Source organism: Heloderma suspectum, chromosome 4, assembly GCF_057233095.1.
Source record: "Heloderma suspectum isolate Gila_16-S chromosome 4, 16-S_ref, whole genome shotgun sequence".
NCBI lineage: Eukaryota > Metazoa > Chordata > Lepidosauria > Squamata > Helodermatidae > Heloderma > Heloderma suspectum.
Window position 1 is genome coordinate 118847517 of NC_139461.1, and position 26107 is coordinate 118873623.

The 26107-nt window shown below is 44.8% G+C and overlaps 1 protein-coding gene across 1 annotated transcript; it reads right to left on the reverse strand.

Moving 5' to 3' along the window:
• Positions 1-3436: 3436 nt before the first annotated feature.
• Positions 3437-25900, reverse strand: C4H5orf22 (chromosome 4 C5orf22 homolog). Its single transcript, XM_084850552.1, has 9 exons — positions 25633-25900; positions 21522-21667; positions 19870-20019; positions 16103-16571; positions 12946-13008; positions 11525-11646; positions 10885-10951; positions 8646-8785; positions 3437-6763 (listed from the first exon to the last, which is right to left on the reverse strand). The coding sequence occupies exons 1-9, from the start codon at positions 25741-25743 to the stop codon at positions 6607-6609; spliced, it is 1425 nt and encodes a 474-aa protein (XP_084706678.1). The 5' UTR covers positions 25744-25900; the 3' UTR covers positions 3437-6606.
• Positions 25901-26107: the final 207 nt, after the last annotated feature.

The following is a 26107-nucleotide window of genomic DNA, read 5'->3' on the forward strand; positions in this document are numbered from 1 at the left end:
GCTTATGGCTTCACTGAGTTACGCAAGCCCCTTCGCCACAACAAGGCCATGATCCATGAAGGGGATTTTAGCACCTAAAAAGGGATAAAGCACAGGATGACTCAGGATTGTAGCTGAGAAGCACAGTGATGGTTAAACAGTGCATACACACACTCACAAGAGTACTTCACTACCAAAAGTACTTCAGTGGTAACTTTCGGGTTATAATATTTTAATTATGCTTTTATTGTTGTGACATAATTTTATTTTACATTGCAAGGTGCGGCAGTTTCTTTTTGAAGGAGAGTGGGGTATATACAATAAACCCTGCCATTCCAGTTTTTTTTTTGGAAGACAATATTGTTGCTGATCCAAAATTGAACAGCTTTTTGACAGACTGTAACCACCACAATCCCGTGACTCCCGCCTCAGAAAGCTTTATCGGTGGCCTTTTCAGCAAAGCCAACAAGCTTACAAGATATTAAAACAAACAGTGCCAAACTGATAAGCCACTGAGGTCAGAAAAGTTTCTGTTGATGTAGGAGAGAAAGCATGCATGGTGTGTGTGTGTGTGTGTGTGTGTGCACGCACATGTGCAGGCGTGTGTCTGTTCATTCTGCTGTGTAATTGGTGCAGCAAGGGAAAGCAATCCAGAATCCAACTTTTTTCAGGAAAATCAACCCACAATTTTAGCCTGCATACTTTGGACGTTTCCTGTATAGGCAGTGTTGTTGTTCAGTCATTCAATCGTGTCCGACTCTTCGTGACCCCATGGACCATAGCATGCCAGGCCTTCCTGTCCTGCGCTCTCTCCCGGAGCGTGCTCATAGGAAGTGACATAGTGGTAAAGTTTGAATTTCAGGTGCTCATCATGACATTCCCCACAGCCACACCCACAAGGAGAAGCCAAAAATTCAGGCAGCTGTGTTGATCCATATCAACAAGCCAGTACTGGCTTTCCCCTGTCAGGTGGATTCCACACTTGCAGACCGGTTTTCTAACATTGCCAATTTTTGTGCAAATCTCCTCTTTGGAAAATACGCAAAATAAAGAGTGCCAAAAATGTGCATTTCCCCCATAGGCTAAAGCGTGAAAATGCGCATTTGGGGGAATTTGCACATTTTCACACGCGCAAATTTGCGCCAATTCAGAAACAAAAGAATCCGGTTCTGGCGGACGACGGGTGGAAAGGCACCTGACAATCTGAGAAACAGTCGGAATGGTTTTTACACAACCCATACATCCCTAGGTGGAGGTACCCAAAAGGGGTTTGCTCCACTCCGCACCATGGCCAGACCATGTGAGGGGGCAGGAGGGGCCACTGGAAGCAGTTCACTGCCATCTCTGTTCACAAGTTATGCAGACTTTTTATCGTGCCTCAAAAACATGTAAGACAGAGGGAGGGAAATAATTATTTTTGTTTAAATCAGAATGAATACAAAGTTCAACTGAGTATAAAGCCTAAATGGAATTAAGGTATGGGATCTAAAAGCATTCATCGTTTAAGAATCCATTACCGAAAAAGCAGCTGAACAGCCATTACTCACCTAACCATGATAGAAAATCTGTATGGGCAGAGAGGAATCATAACTGAAATATTGCAAGCTCCTGCTAATGTCAGCATATGGTTTGTTTTCAACAAAATATATGCCAGTCTATGGATGCCAGCCACTTTAGTTCTTCTGAGGACAATATAGATGTAAATCAGGCCCTCCTAGGTGTATGTTAGCATTTCCCACTTTTCAGTCAGCCATGGTACCAATTCCTTTTAAATGCAACTTGGTGTACAGATATGGCAAGGTGATCATGCTTACCTCTCAGGTGTGAAGACCCGCTCCAGCTGATTTATGCACATCAAGTGGCTTTTTTCCTGGCCAGTCGGTAACTCCAGGCAGATGCAACAGCTCAAATGGAGGTATGTGTGTACAACGAAAAGCGGATGCCATGTTTTCTCCCTCCAAGAAGAATCTGCAAGTTTGCCAGTTCAGTTCTTAGAGATCTTAGAAGTTCTCATGTGTTTGTGTCAACACAACTTTGGTTTCAGTGTGAGGAAAAATGAACCACTCTTAATGACTCTCAAGAAACACAATGTGGTCCTGCCACCACTTCTGCCACCATTACTACGGTAACAAGAAACAAAGTTGGGCAGGACTCCAGTATCTTTTCTCCATTTCAGCAGGTGTGCCACTGCACGACAAGCTATGGCTGCCTTAAGTCCCTTTTTTACACACTTATGAGTGGTCAGCCAACTCCAGGCAAAAATGCAGCTCATGAGCCATGTATGATGGTCCGCCAAGGATAAGCTCCTAATTTTGATGCCTGCCCAGGGCTGAAGAGCAGGGTGGTTGTCAAGTACCTTGCAGGCCACCAGAACCCACGGAGCTGTTTTAGCATCATGGGTGGTTTATTAACCACCGCAAGAACCCACCCGTGCCGGGCTTACATATAAGCAGCTAGGGCGCCCCCTGAATATTCAAAATGGCAGCCATCAACACAACAAGAAGCCCTGTGGGGAAATTCATCCATGGTGACTTCTCATTACTTGTGAACTGGGCTAATGTGAAGGCTCTCTGGCCCTTTTTATCTCTGTCTGTTGCTTTCTCCTTTTCTGGCCTCTCCATTTCATTCCCCATCTCACCCCATTGTATTATTTTCCTCTCTGTCTCTCAACATCCTGTACCACCAAGTCCTTATGGGGCTGGTTTTGGGGTGCCCCCCTCTTGTGCTTTTTCCCCCCATAGGATTTTTTTTTGTACTTCTGCAAGTCTCATGAACTCTCCACCCCACCCCGCGCAGTCAACCTCCCTCTTCTGTGTGAATGCTGTTGTTTTCACTACATAATGGCGGGCACTCTCTCCCAAAGTTCAGAAACAGAATACAAGATGATAAATGCAGATTGGAAGTGCTGTAGGCAGGGGTCACCTCTTCTGCATTCTTTGTAATATCTTACAGACTGTGACTGCAGAATCAAACTTTTAAGTATTAGTTTTGAGGTTTCTCTCTCAAATTAGGGGTTGCCATAAAACCAAACAAATACATATTGCTGTGTGAAATTTGCATACCCAATTTAGACATGAAAACGCAGCACAGTGTGTTTATTGCAAAACTAAATTGCCATTGTTCAGTGCCTGCGTTTGCCATGTTATTTTTTGTGTACAGTTGTCCAGCTTTCTTTGCCAGTTTTCTCAGTCATCTACCTTAGGCCTCAGTGCAGGGTCTAGATTTGTGAGGACGCTTGGGCAAAGAAAACTCAGTGGGCCCCCTACTGCCTCACCACCATTGTCACCAGCTATTGCTTCTCATCTTCTTTCCCACCTCAGACCCAGCAAACCATATGGAGCCTGTCAGCCATGTACTGTGGCCAGCCAGGTGCTTGACAAACCTCCTGTTTTTGCAGATCCCCAGAAGGCAACACAACTAACAGGTTTACCAAGCAATTGGCAGGTCTTACACAGGAGGAGGTATAGCTGTGTTTAATTTGGTAGGAGAGATGTTGTGTAAGCCCAATTTACATTAACAGCAAGTAAGTGCTGTCTGCACAGCATGCGAAATATAAAACAAGGCAAGATGATAAACCCTTTCAATCCCAACCCATAGCTCCCATAAATCTCTTTTAAATCAGAACATGAGGCAGGTCTAACCAAGTTCCTTGTTCTTAAAGCAGCTCATTGCTTCCTAAGAGAGGAGACAAATCAATAAACTCTGTGTAAAGTGACCCATCTAGTGAATAGATAAAGAATTACAGTTAATAATTCTGAAATGTACAGATTGAGAGCTTTTCTTAAACAAACAGGTTACAACAGCTGGGATTATTTAGCTTGAAAAAAGGAGGGTAAGGGGAGACATGACAGAGGTGTGCAAAATTATGCATTGTGTGGAGCATGTGGAAAGGGAGACGTTTTTCTCCCTCTCTCAAAATACTAGAACCCAGGCTCAACCTATGAAGCCGATTGGTAGGAGATTCAGAACAGATAAAAGGAAGTACTTCTTCACACAGCGCAGAGTTAAACTATGGAATTCGCTACCACAGGATGTAGTAATGGCCACCAATTTGGATGGCTTTAAAAGGGGACTGGACAAATCCCTGTAGGAAAAGGCTATCAAAAGGCTAGTCTTGAGGGCTATGTGCTACCTCCAGTACCAGAGGCAATGAGCCTATGTACACCAGTTGCTGGGGAACATGGGCGGGAGGGTGCTGTTGCACTGATGTCCTGCTTGTGGGTTCCTGGTCAACAGCTGGTTGGACACTGTGTGAACAGAATGCTGGACCAGATGGACCGTTGGTTTGATTCAGCATGGCTATGTTCTTAAACAGGGATGTTTCCTTCATCCCTATACAAACTATACTTAGTCCCAAACTAAGTTGGGGAAAGGAGTGGCCTCAGGGTAGGGCAGGGAAACTATTTTTTCTGTTGAGGACCATATTCCCTCCAGGGTAATATAAAACAGTAACAACAGACCAATGCTACAGGAAGATACCTTTTTAAAAAATCCAGGAAGGGTATTTGCAATCTTCTATTTAAAACCAGCCTCTCTCAACATGGGGCCCCTCCAGATGTTTTCAACACCCAGCATTCCTGACCACTGGCCCTGCTGAAGTTGGGGTGATGGGAGCTGAAGTTCAAAACAACTGGAGGGTCCCAGGTTGGCGAAGGGTTTGACCCTTAAACATGACCTAAAAATAATTTTTAATAAACAGTACAGCATCTAAAGCATACGTAATTATAAGTAGATGAATAAAACTATCCATGTACCTTAGAGGAGAGTTATTTGAGTATTAAGCTGTTGATGAAAGCAGAGTGGTGATGGTGAGAAGGACAATGAGTTCTCCAATAGTTCCATTTTACTACTTTGGAGATATTTAACCAGTTTAATCTGTGGTTACAGATTTAATGTACTCACTATGGTAAATAACGGAACACTTTCGTGGGACTGTCCAGCATTGAACAATTCCTCTGTTTAACCTCGAGCTGGGATAAGAACATTGCTAGCTCCACTCTTTGGGCTGTATCCAACACTGTCCATCGGCCAGCAGAGTGGAAACCATTGGTGGAACATAAGCCACCACCACCTGCCCCGCCTCGCCCAAAATCTGATCTGAAGGGTTGAGGGACCCTCCAGAGCAGGGAGCAAGGGGAAGCCCCACTGCCCAAGCACAAGTGTGCTCCCATGATGTTGGGTGGAGCACTCTGTCTTTATTTCAATTGCACTGTGGAAGACCTGGTGGAACATGACAGCGAAGAATATAAACCAGGAAGTCCTCCATTCAGGGCACATCTGAGCCATGCGACCTTAAACCAAGTGACCTTAAACAAGTCATGATTTTCTGTACCTCCATTGCCCATGTAATAGAGAGAGAAGACTACTGGCTCCTCCAAAGCACCTTCGAGATGCTAAATATCTTCATCTGGATAACACCACTGCTTTCTCTCTCTGACAGTTTGCAAATCTTTGCTCCAAGAGTCGTAAGACGACCAACCACAATCTGGGCATCAAATACTAGGGGAGTTGCTCAACCATAAAATAAATGCACTCCCCATGTTTCAGAAGCAGAAAAATCAGAATCACAAGAAATATCTGGGACTTTATTGTAGGGTTGCCACTTGACTAAAAACTACACCTACTCCTACGCTTTTTACGGGAGCCTGACACACGGTTATCAAAGGAAGTGTTTTCTACCACTTATCTCCATGCTAGCAAGAAATAAAAAGCTTTCCCTGCTAAATCTCTCTGCCACACTCTCAAAGAAACAGGGGTAGCAACTTTTGTTTTCTAAAGGCATTTGCCTGTTCTTAACTTTTACACTACAACAATAAAACCATTCATCTTAGTCACATATAAAAGCGGTGTTTTAAACATACACCCTTGGAATCTTCGCTGAATAGCCCAGTCCCAAATATATTTATGCAGAAGTACATGGCACCAAGTTCATTAGGGCTTGCGTCTTAGCAAGAATGCTTAGGGTTCCAGAAAAGAAAAAATCTCCCCCCACACACACAAATGTTATCATTTCTTAAAAAGAAATCTCTCAACTTTGAAGATGCAACTCAGGGTGAAATAGTGGGTAAAATGTTACACTTAAGACTGGGGAGTTTTGAATTCAAATCCTACTCAACTCAATGGCTCAACTTGGACAAGCCATTATATTTCAGCTTAACTTACACCACAGTGTTCTTGCTGCGAGAATAAAATGGGATAACCCCATGAAGGTGCTTCTTTGAAAAATGGTGATTTTTAAAAAAAATAATAAAACATACAAGAAACAAAAAGCCAGGATGGTCAAGGCTTTAAAGCAAAATGCAAATCTTTCCACAGTATTTTCAACAAGAATGAACTGAGAAATCGATTCAATAATGCTAGAGTAAAATCTGAGATCTCTTCCTCAAATGCTTGTTTGTACAAAGAGACCTGCAGAATTTCAGGAAGACCTATTTCCTGGTCATTTTTCCTCTTCTTATAAGCAAACCACAGAAAGTTTATTTTAAAAAGAAAAAAGGTCTGGGTGGCGAGTGTCACAAACAGAGTCCAACCTCATAGAAAGTGTTTGATTCCAGAAGGATGCCATTCCGCAGAGAGAAACACCTTCATCATATCAAGTTTTTGCATCCGTGAATACAGCTGCATCCATCACGCCATGGAGGAAGAATTCGTTCCGGTGGGACATGCATTTTCCAAGTACTCTAAGTGAACATCCAGCGTGCCATATGCCAAGCTCAGCACATTCATGACCTTTTCTTGTATGAGCTCAACTTGCTCGGCGGGACAGTAATCATCCAAGCTAGACCTGCAAACAGTGGTGGTACTTCTTTAGGTTTACTGCAAAGAACAATGCTATAAGGTGATCACTGGTATAATGATTCAGCAGATCAGTCTATTTTTCTCCCTCTCTTTCCCAAGCTAGGATTTCAGCTTTCACACTAAGGTTCCCTGCTCCCCTAGGCAACTCGGGCTAAAACACACTTTCCTAGGAGTACATTCCATTCAAGTCAGTGGGACATTTGAATTTATCTATACAGTTTGACACTTTACCTGAGAGATGAAAAACTGGATATACTAAAAGCGAGACAATTTTGCTAGCATAGCTGAACAAATAGCCCCTGCAGAAAAGCACTTAGGGCAGTATCCAACAGTGTCATTCCACAAACTCAAATAGCACCAGCACAGCTCCGCTGAATCTGTCCACTCTGCAATCGGTCGTACGACAGGTTGCGCAAGCAGAGTGTGCAAATGCCTGCACAACTGTAATGCGCAACGGTTTGTGCCAGTGTAATGCACAACTGCTTGAGCAAATGTAGCTTTAGTTGGTTCCTCCTCTCACGCATCGTTCAGAACCTAGTTTCCGCTAGCACAAAGTCACTTGCACTAATGGAATGATGCAGTTGAATACCGCCCAGTGACAGACAGGTGTTTTTAAAACAAGATTATTTGACAGATCAACCCTATATATGCCTATTCAGAAGTAAGACCCATTGTGTGCACTGGAGTTTATTCTCAGCTCCAGTGAGGATTGCAGCCTGCATCTTGATTTGGTTCATCATCCCCATTTTTGTCTACTAATTGTTTTAAACGTTATATGTTTTTGGTTGCCACCTTCAATATTTTTGTAGAAAAAGACAAAATATATCACGCTGAGTATTTCTATCTCATTATTTAGCAGACTTAAAAATTGTCTGTGAAACATTATGATTATTAATTAATAATACAGTGAATTTGGATGTGATTTATGTTCCATTTTTAGAAATCTTCACCTTGGGGCCTCCTATACAGAAATTTCCTTGTTTCCAATATCACCATTTTAGAAAGGATACAAGAAACCCTTCTACAAATTAAAAAAGAGTTACAGCCCAAATGAACCTTTAAAAAACCACAACCGCCTCCGCCCCCCGCTGCTTTATTTACATTATTTAAAGATGCCCCTTTCCAAGAAAAATCAAGTCTGGTCAGCTTGAGCATCTGAATGCTCTTCCTTGGTTCAGAGTTAATTGGAAACCATGGCTCCCTGCTCCCGATTTCAGACTCACAAAATCTAAAACTTCTGCTTTTGATTTTAAAACTATGTTTAAACTATGGTTCGGGAGAACAAACCTAACCACAGGTTAGGGAGGGGGCTGTTGCACTCATGTCCTGCTTGTGGGTTCCTGGTCGGCAGCCAGTTGGCCACTGTATGAACAGAATGCTGGACTAGATGGACCCTTGGTCTGATTCCGCATGGCTCTTCTTAAGGTCTTACACCAAACTCGGGTTTGAGATCCTGGTTGGTTCTTCCTAACAAGAGGGCAGAGGGGGAGTGCACAAGCTTGAGGTTCACCTAGACTTGTTCTTGAAACGCTAAGGCAGCCTCCCCTAACCTGGTGCCTACCAGATGTTTTGGGCTTCAACTCCCATCAGCCCAAGCCAGCATGGCCAGTGGTCAGGAATATTGGGAGCTGCGGTCCAAAACATCTGGAAGGCACCATGCTGGGGAAGGCTGCACTAAACTAGAATTCTGCGAACCACCTCGTCATGTCTGAACCAAGCCTCTGATTCTACTGTGAATATCCCTATCCCCAAAGTGTGCAGAGCTGAAACAGGGTCCAACATGGCTTGCGCCACTGTGGCTGCAGGGGCATCTCGGCATGTTCAGCCTACCGGGCTGCACAGCACGATACATCCGTACTAAGGCTTACCGGGCGATTGTTACAAGAGTCGGCTTTGGTAAGTTTCTCAAGAGGTGTTTCACGGACTGTACAAGACGCTCTATCTCTTGTTCGGTGCTAACGTGGTGAGGAATTTCTGAGTAATCGCACGTGAGGCCAGCCTGATGGACCTGAAAAATGGAAGACACAAAGCAGGTCACCCCTACCCTACTCAGGAACCGGAAAGTAAAGAAACCACAGTAAGAGGACAGAAAATGAAAAGGAGAAAATACTTGATGCACTTGTGGGTTTAAGATTCTAGATCCCGAGTTTGGACAGCGCACACCAGTTTGTCAGCATCAGACCTCAGAATGGATTCAACTGGCTTAGACACAATGGCCACATTCAGATGTCACAATAAGCCAATAATAAAGGAGCTATCCAAGGTGCTAACATGTTTTGGGTTCAGCATTTTGGATAGCTCCTTTTGAGTTCTCACTGAAACCCAGGGCGGATTCACCGTCCCACTGGCAAAGGAGCCACCAGCCGCCACTGGTTTACTGTGATTGGCATGAACATACCTCCCCCAGTGTGTGCACTCCTGCCCACCCCCATGCAGCTGCGAGGAAGAGTGTGGAAATTTTGGTTCCTGCTTATTATTTATTACATTTCTATACTGCCCAATAGCCGGAGCACTCTGGGCGGTTTACAAAGATTAAAAATATTAAAAATACAATATACAGAGATTAAAAATCATTTACATAAAAAACACATGACCAGTCAATATACACAAAAGAAACATACATCTAAAACAAACAACCTCAAAAACAAACAACCATAACCATAAGACATTCCAGGATTGATTGAACACTTATGATATACTGTCGAATGCCTGGGAGAAGAGAAAGGTCTTAACCGGGCACCTAAAAGATAACAATGTTGGCACCAGGCGGGCCTTGTCGGGGAGATCATTCCAAATTTGTGGGCCACCGCTGAAAAGGCCATCTCCCTTGTCACCGTCTTCCGAGCTTCCCTCAGTGTAGGCAGCCGGAGGAGGGCCTTAGATGTTGAGAGTAGTATACAGGTAGGTTCGTGACGGGAGAGGAGCTCGGTCAGGTATTGCGGTCCCTAGCCATGTAAGGCTTTATAGGTTAAACCCAGCACCTTGAATTGGGCTCGGAAACATACAGGCAGCCAGTGCAAGCGGGCCAGAGTCAGTCTTATATGTTCAGACCTTCTGGTCCCCGTTATCAATCTGGCCGGTGCATTTCGTACAAGCTGCATTTCTGAACCGTTGTCAAAGGCAGCCCCACATAGAGTGCATTGCAGTAATCTAACTTGGAGATTACCAGAGCATAGACAACTGAAGCCAGGTTATCCCTGTCCAGATAGGGGTGTAGCTGGGGCACCAACCGAAGCTGGTAGAAGGCACTCTGTGCCACTAAGGCCACCTGAGCCTCAAGTGACAAAGATAGCTGTAGGAGAACCCCCAAGCTACGAAACAGCTCCCTCAGGGGGAGTGAAATCCCCTTCCAGAACAGGTTGAGCACCCTCCATCCGGTCAGCAGAACCACCCACCAACAGGATCTCAGTCTTGTCTGGATTGAGTTTCAGTTTATTAGCCCTCATCCAGTCCATTGTCGCAGCCAGGCACTGATTTAGCACATCCACAGCTTCACCTTAAGAAGATGAAAAGGAGAAATAGAGCTGTGTGTCATCAGCATACGGATGACAACATGCTCCAAAACTCCGGATGACCACACTCAACAGTTTCATGTAGATGTTAAATAGCATGGGGGACAGAACTGACCCCTGTGGCACTCCATACTGGAGAATCCAGTGGGTTGAGCGATATTCCCCAAGCACCAATTCAATGGAGGCTTGTCCTTCTGTCCAAACCCATAAACTGTGGTTAAATATGGTTTGTCTGAAAACACACACACACACACACACACACACACACACAAATGGTTTGTCTGAAACAAGTCAACTTCAAACTGTGGTTTATAAAGGTGGCTTGTTTCAAATAAACCACAGTTAAAATTAACCGGGTTTTGGATGTAATATTCAACTGTGGTTAAACGCAATCCACAGCAAACAAACTTCCGATCTCCTCATGGCTGTGCTGGAGGAAGGGAGGCGGTGAGCACAAGGCCAGGGTGGGGCTAGGCTCATTTCTGTCACAATAAACCATGGTTTACTGTGACATCCAAAAGCCACCAGTATCTAGGCTTCCAGTTTCACATGGCAAAAATATGGTCTAGAAATTCTATAAAATAAATAGGTTTACCATCTCATAATCAGGGGTTCCCATTCGATTTTTCAAACTATGCACAAGCTGAACAAGAGACTTCATCCTGGGATAAAAACACAGACATCAAAATCTGCAATTAATTTTGAATGAAATAATTCCATACAAATGCTTTGAACAAGGCTAAGAACAGTGACATACAACAGTCAGGATCTCATGGACTGTGTCATTCTGTAAACTGTGACACCCCCCCCCACACACACACACACATTCTAAATCTGGACAGGTATGGGTAGAATTCTGTCAGAAAATCCATCTAGATCTCAGTGTCAAGAACTAGCTCCCAGAATCTCAAACTTCCATATGAGCACAGGTACCTAATTGAAGCTGGTGAAATGGAAGTCTTGCAACTGATTCTGTGTGAACTGCCTGCACAGAAGAAGTACTGCACTTTTCAAGGATGGCAAGTGCAGGGCTTTTTTGGTGTTAGCGCCTGTGGCCTCTCATGAGGATTCATGCTGGGATTTATCAGCCAGTTAAGCCTATCCTCTTGCTCCTTAACACGGCACAACCCTCACGCCAAACAAGTCCTACGTTGCCTACGTTACCTCCCAGCACCACTTTCCTAACTTTTCACAATAGCCCTGTTCAGGCATCGCAGTCCTCGCGGTTACTGTACCCAGGACTGGAAGCCCATCTTTTCAGATTCTCCTCGGTGTCATCATCACATAAGTCGGCAAAAGCTGCTTCTAGATCTTCTAGCTGGTGGATGCGATTCTCAACGCAGTCTAGCAAGTCTTCCTTGAAACATTAGAGCAGAAAGAAGTTGGACAACAGTAGTGAACCGGAGCCTTAATTCGACGGCCAACTGCCACTCTGTGGGCCCAAGCATACGAGCTGCCGCGATTACGTGGTGGTGACCATCCCCTACACCCATGTCCCGGAGCAACTCAAATTCTGTGGTGCTGGGAAGGGAGGGAGAGCCAGTTGTGGGGAAGTGGTTAGAGTGTTGGGCTGGGACTTGGGAGATATGGGTTCTAGTCTCCACTTGGCCATGAAGCTCACAGGGTGACTTTGGGCCAGTCACTGACTCTCAGCCTATCACAGGGTTGTTGTGAGGGTAAAATGGAGAGAATGATGATGCAAGCTGCCTTGGGTTCCTTGCTAGAAGAAAGGCAGGATATAAATGGAATAATGATGATGATGATTTTAAGAGAATGCTGGACAGGCATCACCAGTGCCCCCACCCCAGAACATTGAGACCATGAAATTTGCCTGAAGATGCTGTGTGTCAACACCACCCCTGCTTAACTCTATGATGGGCAGCAGACCACAGTAGGTCAGTCAAAAAGGCATGATCCAAAGAAAGTCGCCTACACCAAAGTATGTGTGAAATCCAGAGCTGTTAAGCACACGTTCAAGCTCCATAATCCCATTGATTTCAGAGGCGCTGGAGGGGATTTCCTCTGGATCACATCCAGTGGTCCCAATCTACAGATCTTCATACGCAACGCTGGGCTTCATGGAGAACACCGTTTGAAAGATTTCCCTATTGAACACATGACTGGCATGGTCACTTTTGACAAGTGTTACCATCACAGTCACCAACTGGGGGAAGGGGGGCATGACTGGTCTCCCTGCTGAAGAGCTTAAATTATTTTAGGGGCAGTGTTCGAAGTGCTCCAATTTCAGTAGCTCTCTCAAAACAGATGAACATTGACATCCTAACATAAAACTACCAAAAATTAAGCCCAATTTAAGACAAAATTATGTGGGAGAAAAGATGCCTATGTCTGTGGGAATCAAAAGCCACACTTTATGTCTTGTCTCACCTCAGCAAATGAACTTTTCGTTGGTATAAATTAAATTTGCACTCATGGTGAAGCACCATGGAAATTGCAGAAACATATTTTGTGAAGAAATCATGTCTAAGGCACCACTGCACAGCAATCAGCCTAGCGTAATTGCAGGCCAGCTTAAGTGTTTTTCACAGTTATCGCCTCACACTCCTTCTCTCCCCAACACCCATAAACCTTCTGAGATAAACAAGATTAATTGCCCACCTCCCTCATTCTCCAGTGCACAGCAAGAACAACATACCTCTGATGAATTGCTGTTAGGCTTCTTAAAACTGTACAATTCTTGTAAAATCTTGTATTCCTCCTATTTTAAAGAAAGGAAAAGGGGGAAAATATTAGAAGCATCTGCAACTGAAGTATGGCAGCTATGCTTTTAAGTGTCAGAGCAGTTTCTTCTTTACAGCCTTCCTTAGGACTTATTCATGTCACAATTTTTTGTACATGGAAATTCAGACTTGTAGCCCCCAAAGAATCAAGAATGCCTAAGCAAGTGTATACTCTGTCTAGCACTCACATTCCCTTCCCAGTTCCTATATCAAGACTAAAATATACGATGGTATAGCCATTTTGGATTTCTTGATATACACCCAACTATAGATCTCCATGCATGATACAAAGAGCTTCAGCTCTGAAAAATCCAATCTCTCTTCCCTCTTTGCCTCTCCCTGTTCTCATATCATAACTGCCAGTTCACCAATAATACAATAGAACCTTATTGGGCTTTATCCTCCAACTGCATGGGGAGAGAGCAACTGTGTGTGGTCCCATTCCGGATAGGGACCACCAAGCTGTGGGAGGAAGGAGGTTTAAACCTTTCCCCCTCAGCCATTTGGTTCCCAAAATTCCAACACCCCACCCCCACCACTTGAAAGAAAGAAAGAAAGAAAGAAAGAAAGAAAGAAAGAAAGAAAGAAAGCAAGCTTTCATTGCCACCAATGAGGTGAAATTTTGGGAATCAAGCAACTGGTCGATATTAAACATATAAAGGAAGACATAGTCTTGTGTTATGTTGGGCCTATACTGCGTTTGTTACTTCCCTACTTAAAAGAAGCATCATTGTTCATTATGCCTCGGAAGGTTAGGGAATCTCCTTTAATTGAAATACAAGGAGCACAAAGCAGGGCCGAGCTCAAGGGATGCCTCTCTCAAAAAGCAAACCCAAACTTTAGATACTTAGGGAGCAATCCTATGGCTGCTAGACAGTGGCTAGATGGCCATAGGATATGCTGTTTTCCGGAACTGACCTTGGAGCCCGTGCTCCGAGGTCAGTTCCTGGAAAACCGACCTCCCCCCACTTCCATGCTGCCTCCGAGGCAGCATGAAACAGCCCCATCTTCCGCGCTTCTAAGAGGGACGCGGAGTGGCCAGAAAGGGGCATGGCTGGGGGTGTTCCAGGGCAGGGAGAACATAGCTGCCTGTACAACACATCCTATGTGTCGTACTGGAGCCTCCCTCCCCACTCTGTGCTCCCGCGGCTAGACAGCCGAAAGCGGCTGTCTAGCCGAAAAAGCAGTGCAGGAGTGTGGAGGGAATGATCCCCTGCGTGCTTCTCCTGCCCTGCTTTGGACAGGCGGTCGCCTCCTATCTAGATAGGATTGTGCCCTTACAGTGCAATCCTGTACATGTCTACTCTGAAGTAAGTCCCACTGAGTTCAATGGCGCTTACTCCCAGGTACATGGGCATAGGATTGCAGCCTTAACCACACATAGCAAAGATCTTCCTCAAGATCTATGCACAAGAAAAGTCTCCTTTCTAGCTTAAAAATACATTTCCATGTTACACAGATAGAGGTGGTTCAGGTGAAAACAACACCTACCCTTATTTCTATGTGATTTTGTGCCATTTTGTTTGGCAAGTTGTGAAATAAACAGCCCAATATCCTGTTGAAGATCCTATATAGTATTTATACCAATAGCAAACTCAATTCTCTGGGTGTAGCTCCTTGTACAGTCAAAACGGTACCATCCACGCACAAGGCTATATCCTGGAAGGAGGCACAGCTGCTAAGAACCTTGAACAAAAGGACTCCACATTGCAACCTTTTGCTCGAAGTCCAACTTGCCACATATAAAAGATAATGGCATAGTCACTTTATCCTACTTCGTTACTAAACCGGTCATCTTTTTTTCTTTCTGGTTAAATCTTCATTAGGAGATTTCAGATACATGGGTGACAGAAGGAAGTCAAGTAGTATCATATGCCTCAGAATCAGTATGCCCCTTTGTGTAGGTAAGTTGGGAGTTATCTTTTACATCAGGGCAAGCTTCCATACACAACTATACCAAATCACTGAAGTAAAATCTGAAGATTTCCACCCCCTTGCTACTGTAAGCTGCTATTAAAGAGAAAATTATAAGTCCTCTATGTTAACAATTTTGTACCTATAAATTGGGAAAGGAGTGCAAGTACTGGGGTCTTGGGAACTAATTGTTTAGTAATAACAGAAATCTGATTAAAAATGCGATCCCAAAAATCAGATGCATTGGGGCAAAGCCCCCCATGTGAAAGAAGGACCTGCGTTCCATGCATCCTTTCCAACCATTAGGGGATGAAAAAGGGTTCATAAAACTCAATTTCACTGGAGCAAGATACCATCTATGAAGCAACTTTACGTTTTTTCTCTTTCTTTAAAAAAAAATCTTACATCAATTATTTGCGTTTTCATTACATCTGCATAACTTAGCATATGAATAAACAAATTGTTAAAAAGTAAAACTGAGATGTTTAAGTACTGGAAGGAATTTTATATTTTCAACATCATAAATGAAGTTCCCCCGCTCTGCTGTTTTTATGGAGACTTGATTGTGTGGTGTTATTGGTTTTGTTTTATCGTATGTTCTATCATTCTTGTTTTTTGTTTCAATTTCCATTGTAAACTGCCTTGGGATAAGTATTTATGAAGAGCAGGATATAAAAGCCTTAAACAAATGATGCATGCCATGTCACACAGGCACTATCTAATCAGGGTGGGCAACTCTGGGAGCCATCCTCACCCCCTCCCGACCCCCTCCTACCATGGGCCACACACCTCCTACTACCACCCGTAGAACTGAAAGCTAGCTAAATCTGGCCACTGTAGTGTTTTGTATCAGTTTGCTGCTGAAAACAGGTGGCAAAACAGCTTTTTTTTTTGCTGCCACAGCTGCAACAAAACCTCCACACTGCCCTTTCCAATCTAGATTCTAAGGGGAAGTATTCACTTTTACATGAGCAAGGGAGAGAGAGAGAGACCCCGTAAGCTGGCATCCATGGCTTTTTAAGTACTTGTATTAAAAATAAACATCTGATGCCTACTTTTTTGGGTGGGGGGACCCTGTAAATAGATTAAAATGTTTTTAAAAAACCAATTCAATTACGAGATTATTTGACTAAAAAACAATTGCAGCTTGATAGTTACCTGAGTGTATATTTCTTTGAACGGATTCTTAACAGAAAAGAAATCTAAGTCAATATCTAAAACGTAAGCAGCCCCCTTTTGCAACACTTGGAGAACGTCTTTGACAAGCTCCGTCGTCTGGCACGTGTGATTTCCAAAGGAGCAGGACGCAGAGGGTGCCTGGAAGCTGGCCAGCTTTTCATGCACAGGGACTCCCTTTTCTAAGCCTTCAGTCTGCACATCCACGCAGTTGCGGGCAAGGAGAGCACCAGCGGCCTTCGATGAAGAGGCCACTGCGGCGTGTGCCGTGTCGTCTCCGCTCAACTTGAGCTTCTTAGCAGAAGGCAGAGCTCGGCTTTCTTCCCGGTTGTCAGAGGGTTCGGAGGGATTCACAAGGCAGACACTCAGATGTAGAGACTTCTCATTCTCCAGCTGACTGGCAGGGACGTAAAGGCCGTCGGAAAGGAAATAATAGTCAGTGCTTGTAACCCTGGAATAATAACAACAATAACAATAATTCTTTGCATTTGTGTAGTGCAGCTTTCCCAACCTGGTGTCTTCCAGATGTGTCGGACTACAACACCCAGCATGGTTGGGGAATGCTGGGGGTTGTAGTCCAACACATCTGGAAGGCAGCAGGTTGGAGTAATTTCAAGTAAGGAGGCAAGAATATAAGGAACGCCTTGCTAGAACCGATCAAGGGTCCATCTGGTCTGGCATGTCTTTCCAACATTAGCCAGCCAGATGCCTCTGGAAAGCCCAGAAGCAGAGCTTGAAATTAATTGACCCTTATTTTAATAATTTATTTTAATTACCATTACTAGTGAATGGACCCAACTTAGCACAGGTAGGAATAGCCCTTAGTTTGATACAGCAAAGGCTTCCAACAAACTCACACAGCTCTGAGAGTTGGACATGGCTTCCCTCAGATGAAGTGGGAACAACATGTCCACTGGTACCCCTAAGCATGGCCCCTGCCATGATGCACCCCTATTGCCCCTAAGGGAAGGGTCTGTCAAGTTTCAGGTGTCTAGGTTTCATGGTCTTGGTGCTATAGCACTGGTGGACAGACACACAACCTCTTTTATTATTCCAGGTTGCTATCTACCCCACTTTTTTACCAAGTAAAGCAAGGCAGCTTACAAAAGTATCAATACAATAAAAAGGCAATGTAAAGCCCCAAAGCAAAAACAATTCACAGCAAAACAGCAGCAGCAGTTAAGAATCAAAGTACTAAAAAGACCACCCTGCTTAAATACGATAGCTTTCACTGCCTGCCTGAAAACCAGCAGTGAAGGGTGCAAGTGTACTCTTTTAGGGAGGCTGTTCCAAATCCCTGACTCCATAACTGAGGACCTCTTCCTGGTGTCCTCATCTCAACCCTCACCTGTTGTTTGCCCCTTTCATCTGGGACTCCACTGTTTGGACTCCCATATAAACCTTTCCATTCACTGAAATCGTCATCCAAGGCCTTGTTTTGGGTGCCACTGCCTTGAGAGATTAAGTGGCAAGTAGCTAGGGACAGCGTCTTCTCTTTGAAATACCTTCCTCAGGAATGTTTACTTGGCCGCCATGCTGTTGTCTGCCCACTCCTGGCCTCAGAGTTCTTGGCCTTGTGGGACCCTCTTTGGTTTTCTTGCTAGATCCCTGAGATCTACCAGCCAGAGCCTAGTACAAAAGTAATCCACTTAGAATTAGAGAGTTCTGTGCCCTAGAATTTGTTTGGAGAGCCAAAACTGAGCAGAAACTTCCACACGCAAATCCACTCCTAGTTACCTCAACCTTTCTTCGTTTCAGCAGTATGATGGGAGGGGAGTGGTGCCATTATGTTTCTGCTGTGGTTAAAAAGTTGTGAGTTAGAAATCCTGCTAATCTACTGCACACCACCCTGAGATGATCCAGTAGATACTTTAGGCCAGGTGTGCGCAGAAGCTAGAAGAGTACCTACTAGCAGAACTCTGGGTGATTTTACCTTACATGCAGAAACTTACATGCAGACATAGACTGGGCTCTAGGTGCTGACATGGGAGTAAGCCCCATTCAACTCAGTAAATATATATAGACCTGGTCCACATGTCATGGCCAATTTCTCGGTTGCTTAATCCAGGAATTGGCAGGACTGCCCCAAAGGGAGCGAACATGCTGCCTCCCACCTGTTCACCACTTCCGCTTTCAGTTAATACCCCAGGAATACCCCATAGTAATGTGTATTTTCTAGAAAAAAAACTTCACTGGAAAATTTTCTGGAACGTCTTCCAATGCAGATTAGGTTAATTTGCATAGGAAGATTTTCCATTTGTACTGGAAAGTGTTCTGATGCTCTAGAGCAGGGATAGGTGGACCACCAGAAGTTTTGACCTACAACTCCCATCATCCCTCAGCACTAGCTATGCGGGCTAGAGCTGATGGGAGTTGTAGGCATCTGGATGGCCACAAGCTGCCCAACCTTGCCCCTGATTGATCTAATTTAGCATATTTATTTTACTTGTATTTTGTAAACTATGCTAAGAAAAGTACCCTATGTTAATTTTTGTCCCAAGACACCACAAATATTTAACCTGAAATATTTGAGAGGAAAAAATCAAGGGTGCAATCCTGTGGGGATGGCTGTAAGCCTCCGAACTCGAAGGCTTACAGCCATCCAATGCAGAGTGGGAGGACTGGAGGAGGCAATCTTTGCCACTGCGCTCCCCACACTTTGCATTTTTGCTAGAAGGGAATTTTCGCCCATCTAGCTGTGGCGGTGGGGAGGAACAGAGGCTGAAGAATTCCTCTTTAGTCAGCCTGCCCAGTCTCCTCCCTGCCCCGCCCCGCCCACGGGAACACACCCTTTCCGTCCTGTCTGAGGTTGCCTTTGCGACCTCGGAGAGGCAGCCAGCACGGTTCTCTCCATGCTGACTGTAAGGGGGAGGGGGCGGGGAGCTCGGACATCTGAGGTTGGAGAGCTGTCTCCGGCCTCGGATCCAGGAATCCGAACTATCCTATCGCTCCGACAGTCTTTCTAAGGGACAGAGGATTGCTCTCTAACGGCGCAATCCTACGGAGATAGGCGGCTGCCTCTGAACTATCCAATGCAGGGTAGGAGAAGCACGGAAGGGCTTCTCCTGCCCTACATCTGCGGCTAGACAGCTGATTTTGTCTGTGTAGCTGCGGGAAGGCAGAGTGGGGGAGGAGGCTGCTAGACGACACATAGGATGTGTCATACCAGCATTTCTACCTTCCCCACCCCGGAATGCCTCGGTCTGGCCACTCCGCGGTCCTCTTCTGAGGGGGGAAGGTCGGTTCCTGGAAAACCACATATTCCAGGGCCAACTAGCCTCTGACTAGCAGCCATAGGATTGCTCCCTCCAGCTGGTCTTTTCATCTGTTCTTTTAAAATGTTTTAATTGTTTTAATTATGGGGCTTTATTATTTTATCTTGTCGTGCACCGCTCCAAAATCTTTGATGTGGAGCGGTATATAAATACTGTAAATAAAAAATGATGGTAAATATTGTAAATAAAAAATGATGGTAAATATTGTAAATAAAAAATAAGTAAAACACACCGAATGACCCAGTTCGCATGTAATGGCTTGCTCGATGGTGTGAACCAGGTTGTTTGATGGTGTGATGGGATTGGGCTACACAGATTCTATACAGTAATGTGCATTCTGTGAAAGAAACGTGCTATCGGTCTAACTAAAGTTGATCGGGAAGCATTTATGGGAAACCACGAAGATGGAAGCACATAGGCACACGCTAAATTGAACTCTTCGAACACTGCTAAAAACACACATACCATAGTTACCTTATTGTAGTAGTGGAGATGTCTTTGCCCACTAAAAAATGATGGGTGCCTTCTTCAATCTGCTGAGCCCAAGCTGGATGTAGCCATATCACATGTGAGAAATGACCAGCATAAACAGCAGGCATGATCCAGTTTTCAATACTTAGCTCACTGTAAAAAGAAAATATGGATTGGGATGTCTACCGCTGTTTGAAAATGTCGGGTGCAAATATTATTGTAATGAAGGTATTTCCAGCATACAGCACTTACAAAAAGGAAAACATTAGAGCCAAACAACACATCATGCTAATCACATACCTGAGGCTTGCCTTTTGTCTTATTCGAGCTTCATTTTGTAAAATAAGGGTGCAATTCTATGCATGTTTAGACAGAAAAAAGTCCTACAACTCTGAGCATTCCCCAGCCATGCTGGCTGGGGAATGCTGGGAGTTGTAGGACTTTTTTTTGTCTAAACATGCATAGGATTGCACCTGAAGAGTCTGTAAAAAGAGTCGTGGAAAAAAACGCAACAAGACAATAAAATGTTACTCTGTGGAATGCTCCTGTTCAGGGTGCCATCAACCCATGACCGTCTATGATATTCCATTCCTTCCCCACCCCTCTTTCCATGTTTCCTCTCTCCATCAATCAACAAGCACTCTCTGGCCACTGACCACATTACTGCACTGTTTGGGGTCCCCTTCCCCTTTAGGGGAACATGTTTATAAAGATGTTTTGTACTTCTGCAAACTTCAGGGTTCCCCCAAGCCTGCCCAAACCACTGTCATGTTGTGGATGGTGCTGTTTCAGCTACATAAGGATTTACACTCAGAGAATGAGCTTGCATTTCATATACAAGACAAGTGTGAATGCTCCAGCCAGCCACGTCCTCTTCCAAAATACTCCATTCCATTCCCCCTCCCACCCGGTTTTCCTCCTCCCTGCCTTCCTCCCGCAATAGTCAAGTCAGTGTTCCGTGGCTACTGAGCATACTCAGTCCTCACTGGGCTGTTTTTGTGACCCTCCACCCACCCTTTTAAGCTGTTGGGGTTTTTTGCCTAAAGATTTTTTGTACTTGTGCAAACTTCAGGTTCTTTTAAGTCTTCAGATACCTTGCTCTTGGGTGTAGATCATATCATTTTGGCTACGTCAGCAACGGCAGAAACATGAGAAACAGAGGGAATGATGCGTAGTTCTGCCCTTAGTCCTATGTTAATAGAACTGTTCTTGGTGTGAACTTCTGAGCATCTGTATATTTCAGATACCCCTTTCTGGCCATTATGATAAAACACACACACACACACACACACACACGCAGAAGACTATCTTGCTTAAGGCAAATAAAGAGCCACATTAAATTTAGGGTGCAGTCCTATGCAAGTTTAGACAGGAAAAAAAGTCCTACAACTCCCAGCATTCCCCAGCATCCTAAGCATGCATAGGATTGCACCCTAAACTGTGTGTTGTTGTTGTTTTAACCAGAGTTATTTTGGTAATTTCAACTGATTTGGCAAGCCAGTAAGTGGTTCTGTGCATAATCCACATGAAAGTGGCAATGAGCGTTGGAGTTGAAGGGCTTCCTCTCATATTGCACAACTAAGCAATACTCCTGCATTCATACCCATACAAAATTCTTTTCGTCAACAATGCTGACAGAGATGATGGGAACCTACCCAAACAAAGCATCTTTGTCGAACACAGTATCTGCAGGCATGTTTACTGGGATAAGAAGATCCGGGTGGGAATCCAAATGGAGAAAGCTGATGTTACTGGCAGGAAGGTGCTTTGAACCAATGGCTCGGTAAATGAAAGGAAGAACCTGAAATGAGGGGTATACGAGCAGGGGCAAAGCAAGTAAAGTCAATGCAGTATGATTATTGATAAAACATCCATAAACTGTAGTTCATCAGGCATGCAGGCACAGACACCAGAAAGTAGGGACCATTACTGGAAAACAGGATTAGGTGGAACAAGTGGCTGACTCATTTCCTTTTCTCACAACTGTACTTGCATCTGCTTCTTATATACCATTTCTCAAAAGGCAAATCCCCACAGTTCAATGTGACTTGTTCCTAAATAAAGCTACCGTCCTAAGCAAAATATGCTGCCAAGTACCACTGAATTGGCTGGGAATGTGCTTGGGATTTCTACTGTGCAACCCTATGGGCCAAAACAGTTGTTGTTGTTGTTCAGTCGTTAAGTCGTGTCCGACTCTTCACAACCCCATGGACCATAGCATGCCAGGCCTTCATGTCTTGCACTCCCTCCTGGAGTGTGCTCAAGTTCATATTCATTGCATCGGTGATGCTATCTAGCCATCTCATCCTCTGCCGTCCCCTTCTCCTTTTGCCTTCAATTTTTCCCAGCATCAGGGTCTTTTCCAGAGTTTTCTCTTCGCATTAGGTGGCCAAAATATTTGAGCTTCACCTTCAGTATCTGTCCGTCAATGAGCAGTCAGGATTTATTTCCTTTAGGGCTGACTGATTTGACCTCCATGCAGTCCAGGGGACTCGTAAGAGTCTTCTCCAGCACCACAGTTCGAAAGCATCAATTCTTCGGCGCTCAGCATTCCTTATAGTCCAGCTCTCACAGCCATACATTACTACTGGGAAAACCATAGCTTTGATTAGACGGACCTTTGTTGGCAAGGTGATGTCTCTGATTCTTACTATGCTGTCTAGGTTTGCCATAGCTTTCCTCCCAAGGAGCAAGCATCTTTTAATTTCATGGCTACAGTCACCGTCTGCGGTGATCCTGGAGCCCAAGAAAGTAAAATCTGTCATTGCTTCCATTTCTTCCCCTTCTATATGCCAGGAAGTGATGTGGCCAGATGCCATGATCTTCGTTTTAACGTTGAGTTTCAAACCAGCTTTTGCACTCTCCTCTTTCACCCTCAACAAGAGGCTCTTGAGATCCTCTTTGCTTTCTGCCATTAGGGTGGTATCGTCTGCGTATCTGAGGTTGTTGATAATTCTCCCAGCAATCTTAACTCCGACCTGTGATTCATCCAACTCGGCGTTTCTCATGATGTACTCTGCATATAAGTTAAATTAGCAGGGTGACAATATGCAGCCTTGTCGTACTCCTTTCCCAATTTTGAACCAATCGGTTGTTCCATGTCTGGTTCTTACTGTTGCTTCTTGACCCTCGTACAGGTTTCTCAGGAGACAGGTAAGGTGGTCTGGTACTCCCATCTCTTTCAGAATTTGCCACAGTTTGTTGTGATCCACACAATCAAAGGCTTTAACGTAGTCAATGAAGCAGAAATAGCCGTTTTTCTGGAATTCTCTTGCTTTCCCCATGATCCAGTGAATCCTGGCGATTTGATCTCTAGTTCCTCTGCCTCTACTGAACCCAGCTTGTACTTCCGGTAGTTCTCGGTTCACATACTGCTGAAGCCTCGCTTGTAGGATTTTGAGCATAACCTTGCTGGCATGTGAAATGAGCGCAATTGTGCGGTAGTTTGAACACTCTTTGGCATTGCCCTTCTTTGGAATTGGAATATAAACTGACCTTTTCCAGTTTTGTGGCCACTGTTGAGTGTTCCAAATTTGTTGGCATATTGGGTGCAGCACTTTAACAGCATCATCTTTTAGGATTTGAAATAGCTCAGCTGGAAGACTGTCATCTCCGCTAGCTTTGTTGTTACTAATGCTTCCTAAGGCCCACTTGACTTCACTCTCGAGGATGTCCGGCTCAAGTTCAGTGAGCACACTATCATGGCTATCAGGGACATTCAGATCTTTCCTGTAGAGTTCTGTGTATTCTTTCCACCTCTTCTTAATCTCATCTGCTTCTGTTAGGTCCCTGCCTTCTTTGTCTTTATCATGTCCATCTTTGCACAAAACGTTCCCTTGAGATCTCCGATTTTCTTCAAAAGATCTCTAGTCTTTCCTATTCTATTGTTTTCCTCCATTTCTTTGCATTGTTCATTTAAGAAGGCCTTCTTGTCCCTCCTTCCTATTCTCTGGAACTCTGCATTCAGTTGGATATATCTTCCCCTTTCTCCCTTGCTTTTCACTTCCCTTCTTTCCTCAGCTACTTGTAAAGCCTCATCAGACAGCCACTTGGCTTTCTTGCATTTCTTTTTCTTTGGGATGGATTTCGTTGCTGCCTCCTGAACAATGGTACGGACCTCCGTCCATAGTTCCTCAGGCACTCTGTCTATCAGGTCTAATCCCTGAAATCTATTCCTCACCTCCACTGTATATTCATAAGGGATATGATTGAGGTCATACCTGCACGGTTTAGTGGTTTTCCCTACGTTCTTCAATTTAAGCCGAAATTTTGCAACAAGCTGCTCATGATCTGAGCCACAGTCAGCTCCAGGTCTTGTTTTTACTGACCGTATACAGCTTCTCCATCTTTGGCTGCAAAGTACAGAATCAATCTGATTTCGATATGGACCGTCTGGTGATGTCCATGTGTAGAGTCACCTCTTGTGCTGTTGGAAAAGCGTGTTTGCTATGATCAGCGTGTTCTCTTGGCAAAACTTGGCCTTTGTCCTGCTTCATTTTGTACACCAAGGCCATGCTTGCCTGTTATCCCGGTGATTTCTTGACTTCCTACTTTAGCATTCCAATCCCCTATGATGAAGAGGACATCTTTTTTTGGTGTTAGTTCTAGAAGGTGTTGTAGGTCTTCATTGAACCAATCAACCTCAGCTTCTTCAGCATCAGTGGTTGGGGCACAGACTTGAATTACTGTGATGCTGAATGGTTTGCCTTGGATTTGTACTGAGATCATTCTATCGTTTTTGAGATTGTACCCCAGTACTGCTTTTCCCACCCTTTTGTTGACTATGAGTGCTACTCCATTTCTTCTCAGGGATTCTTGCCCACAGTAGTAGATATAATGGTCACCTGAATTAAATTCGCCCATGCTTGTCCATTTTTAATTTGCTGATTCCCAAGATGTCGATGTTCAATCTAGCCATCTCATGTTTGACCACCTCCAGCTTACCTTGATTCATTGATCTGACATTCCAGGTTCCGAAACAATATTGTTCTTTACAGCATCGGATTTTCTTTTCACCACCAGACACATCCACAGCTGAGTGTCCTTTTGGCTTTGGCCCAGCCGCTTCACTCTTTCTGGCGCTACTTGGAAATACCCTCTGCTCTTCCCCAGTAGTATATTGGACACCTTCTGACCTGAGGGGCTCATCTTCCGGCATCATATCTTTTAGCCTTGTGATACGTTCCATGGGGTTTTCTTGCAAGAATACTGGAGTGGGTTGCCATTTCCTTCACCAGTGGACCACATTTTGTCAGAACTCTCCGCCATGACCTGTCCGTCTTGGGTGGCCCTGCACGGCATAGCTTATGGCTTCACTGAGTTACGTAAGCCCCTTCGCCACAACAAGGCAGTGATCACATCTGCCAAGCAGCAAAATCTTTTTTCATTTTTACTCAACAGCAGGCACAAAGGTCCCAATCTGGATCAGGACCTTAGCATGGTGGGTAGTGAGACTTTTAAAATCCAGACCAGCCCCCTGCACCTACTCTAACATAAAAATGAAAAGAAATTGCGGCTAGAAAACAATTTTCAAGTAATCTCTGTTTCGGCCCTGTTTACTCAGAAGCAAACCATCCCCATGCGCTACTTGGGTCTTGGCTCCCAAGTACATGCACATAAGATTGCGCCATGAGTGTAAACGCGACGGGCTGTATCCAAGGTTAGCCTTACTTAAGCCCCTTTCATTTCAATGGGTCTACTCTAAGTACAACTACAACTCAACGGACCCACTTTTCCATCTCGTTTGGCGATGGGCATGTAACTTACGTCGTGATGATCTTCCACCACCCAGACGGGCAACGTCGGGTACGGACGGAGAGCGCTGGTCCCGCTGCCGTCGTGTCCGGAGCTCTGCTCGCCGCCGCCGGCGTTGCTCATTTTGACTGGCGTTACGAGCTTCAACGCCGTGGAACGCTCAAGGAAACGCAAAATTCCAACCCCAAACGCGGGAATCTCCGCCGTTGCAGGGACATCGAACGCCGGGCGACGCAACGTTCCAAGGCCCGAACGCTGGCGCCGGCAACGTTCCAAAGGGAGCGGGGGACGCGTCTAGACGTGACACACCCGGGCATGGTGGGAAAGGAAGGAGGAGCGGCGGCGGCGGCACCGGCAGCAGTTCCGTTTGCATCGCAGCGCCGAAGCAGCGTGTGCGGGGGACTCGTCTGGCTGGGGGGCTACGGAATGCTGTTACCGACGTGCGAGGCTGCGCGCGTCCTAGCTCAACTGAGCTAGTCCTGCACTT

Bases quoted from the DNA above. Each gene is read 5' to 3' on its own strand.
- C4H5orf22 (XM_084850552.1), bottom strand. From the start codon at position 25,743: ATGAGCAACGCCGGCGGCGGCGAGCAGAGCTCCGGACACGACGGCAGC. The intron at 20,020-21,521 runs GTAGGTTCCCAT...TTCTTTTTACAG, and splicing joins GACAAAGATGCTTTGTTTGG to TGAGCTAAGTATTGAAAACT. The intron at 6,764-8,645 runs GTAAGCCTTAGT...CACTGTTTGCAG, and splicing joins ACTCTTGTAACAATCGCCCG to GTCTAGCTTGGATGATTACT.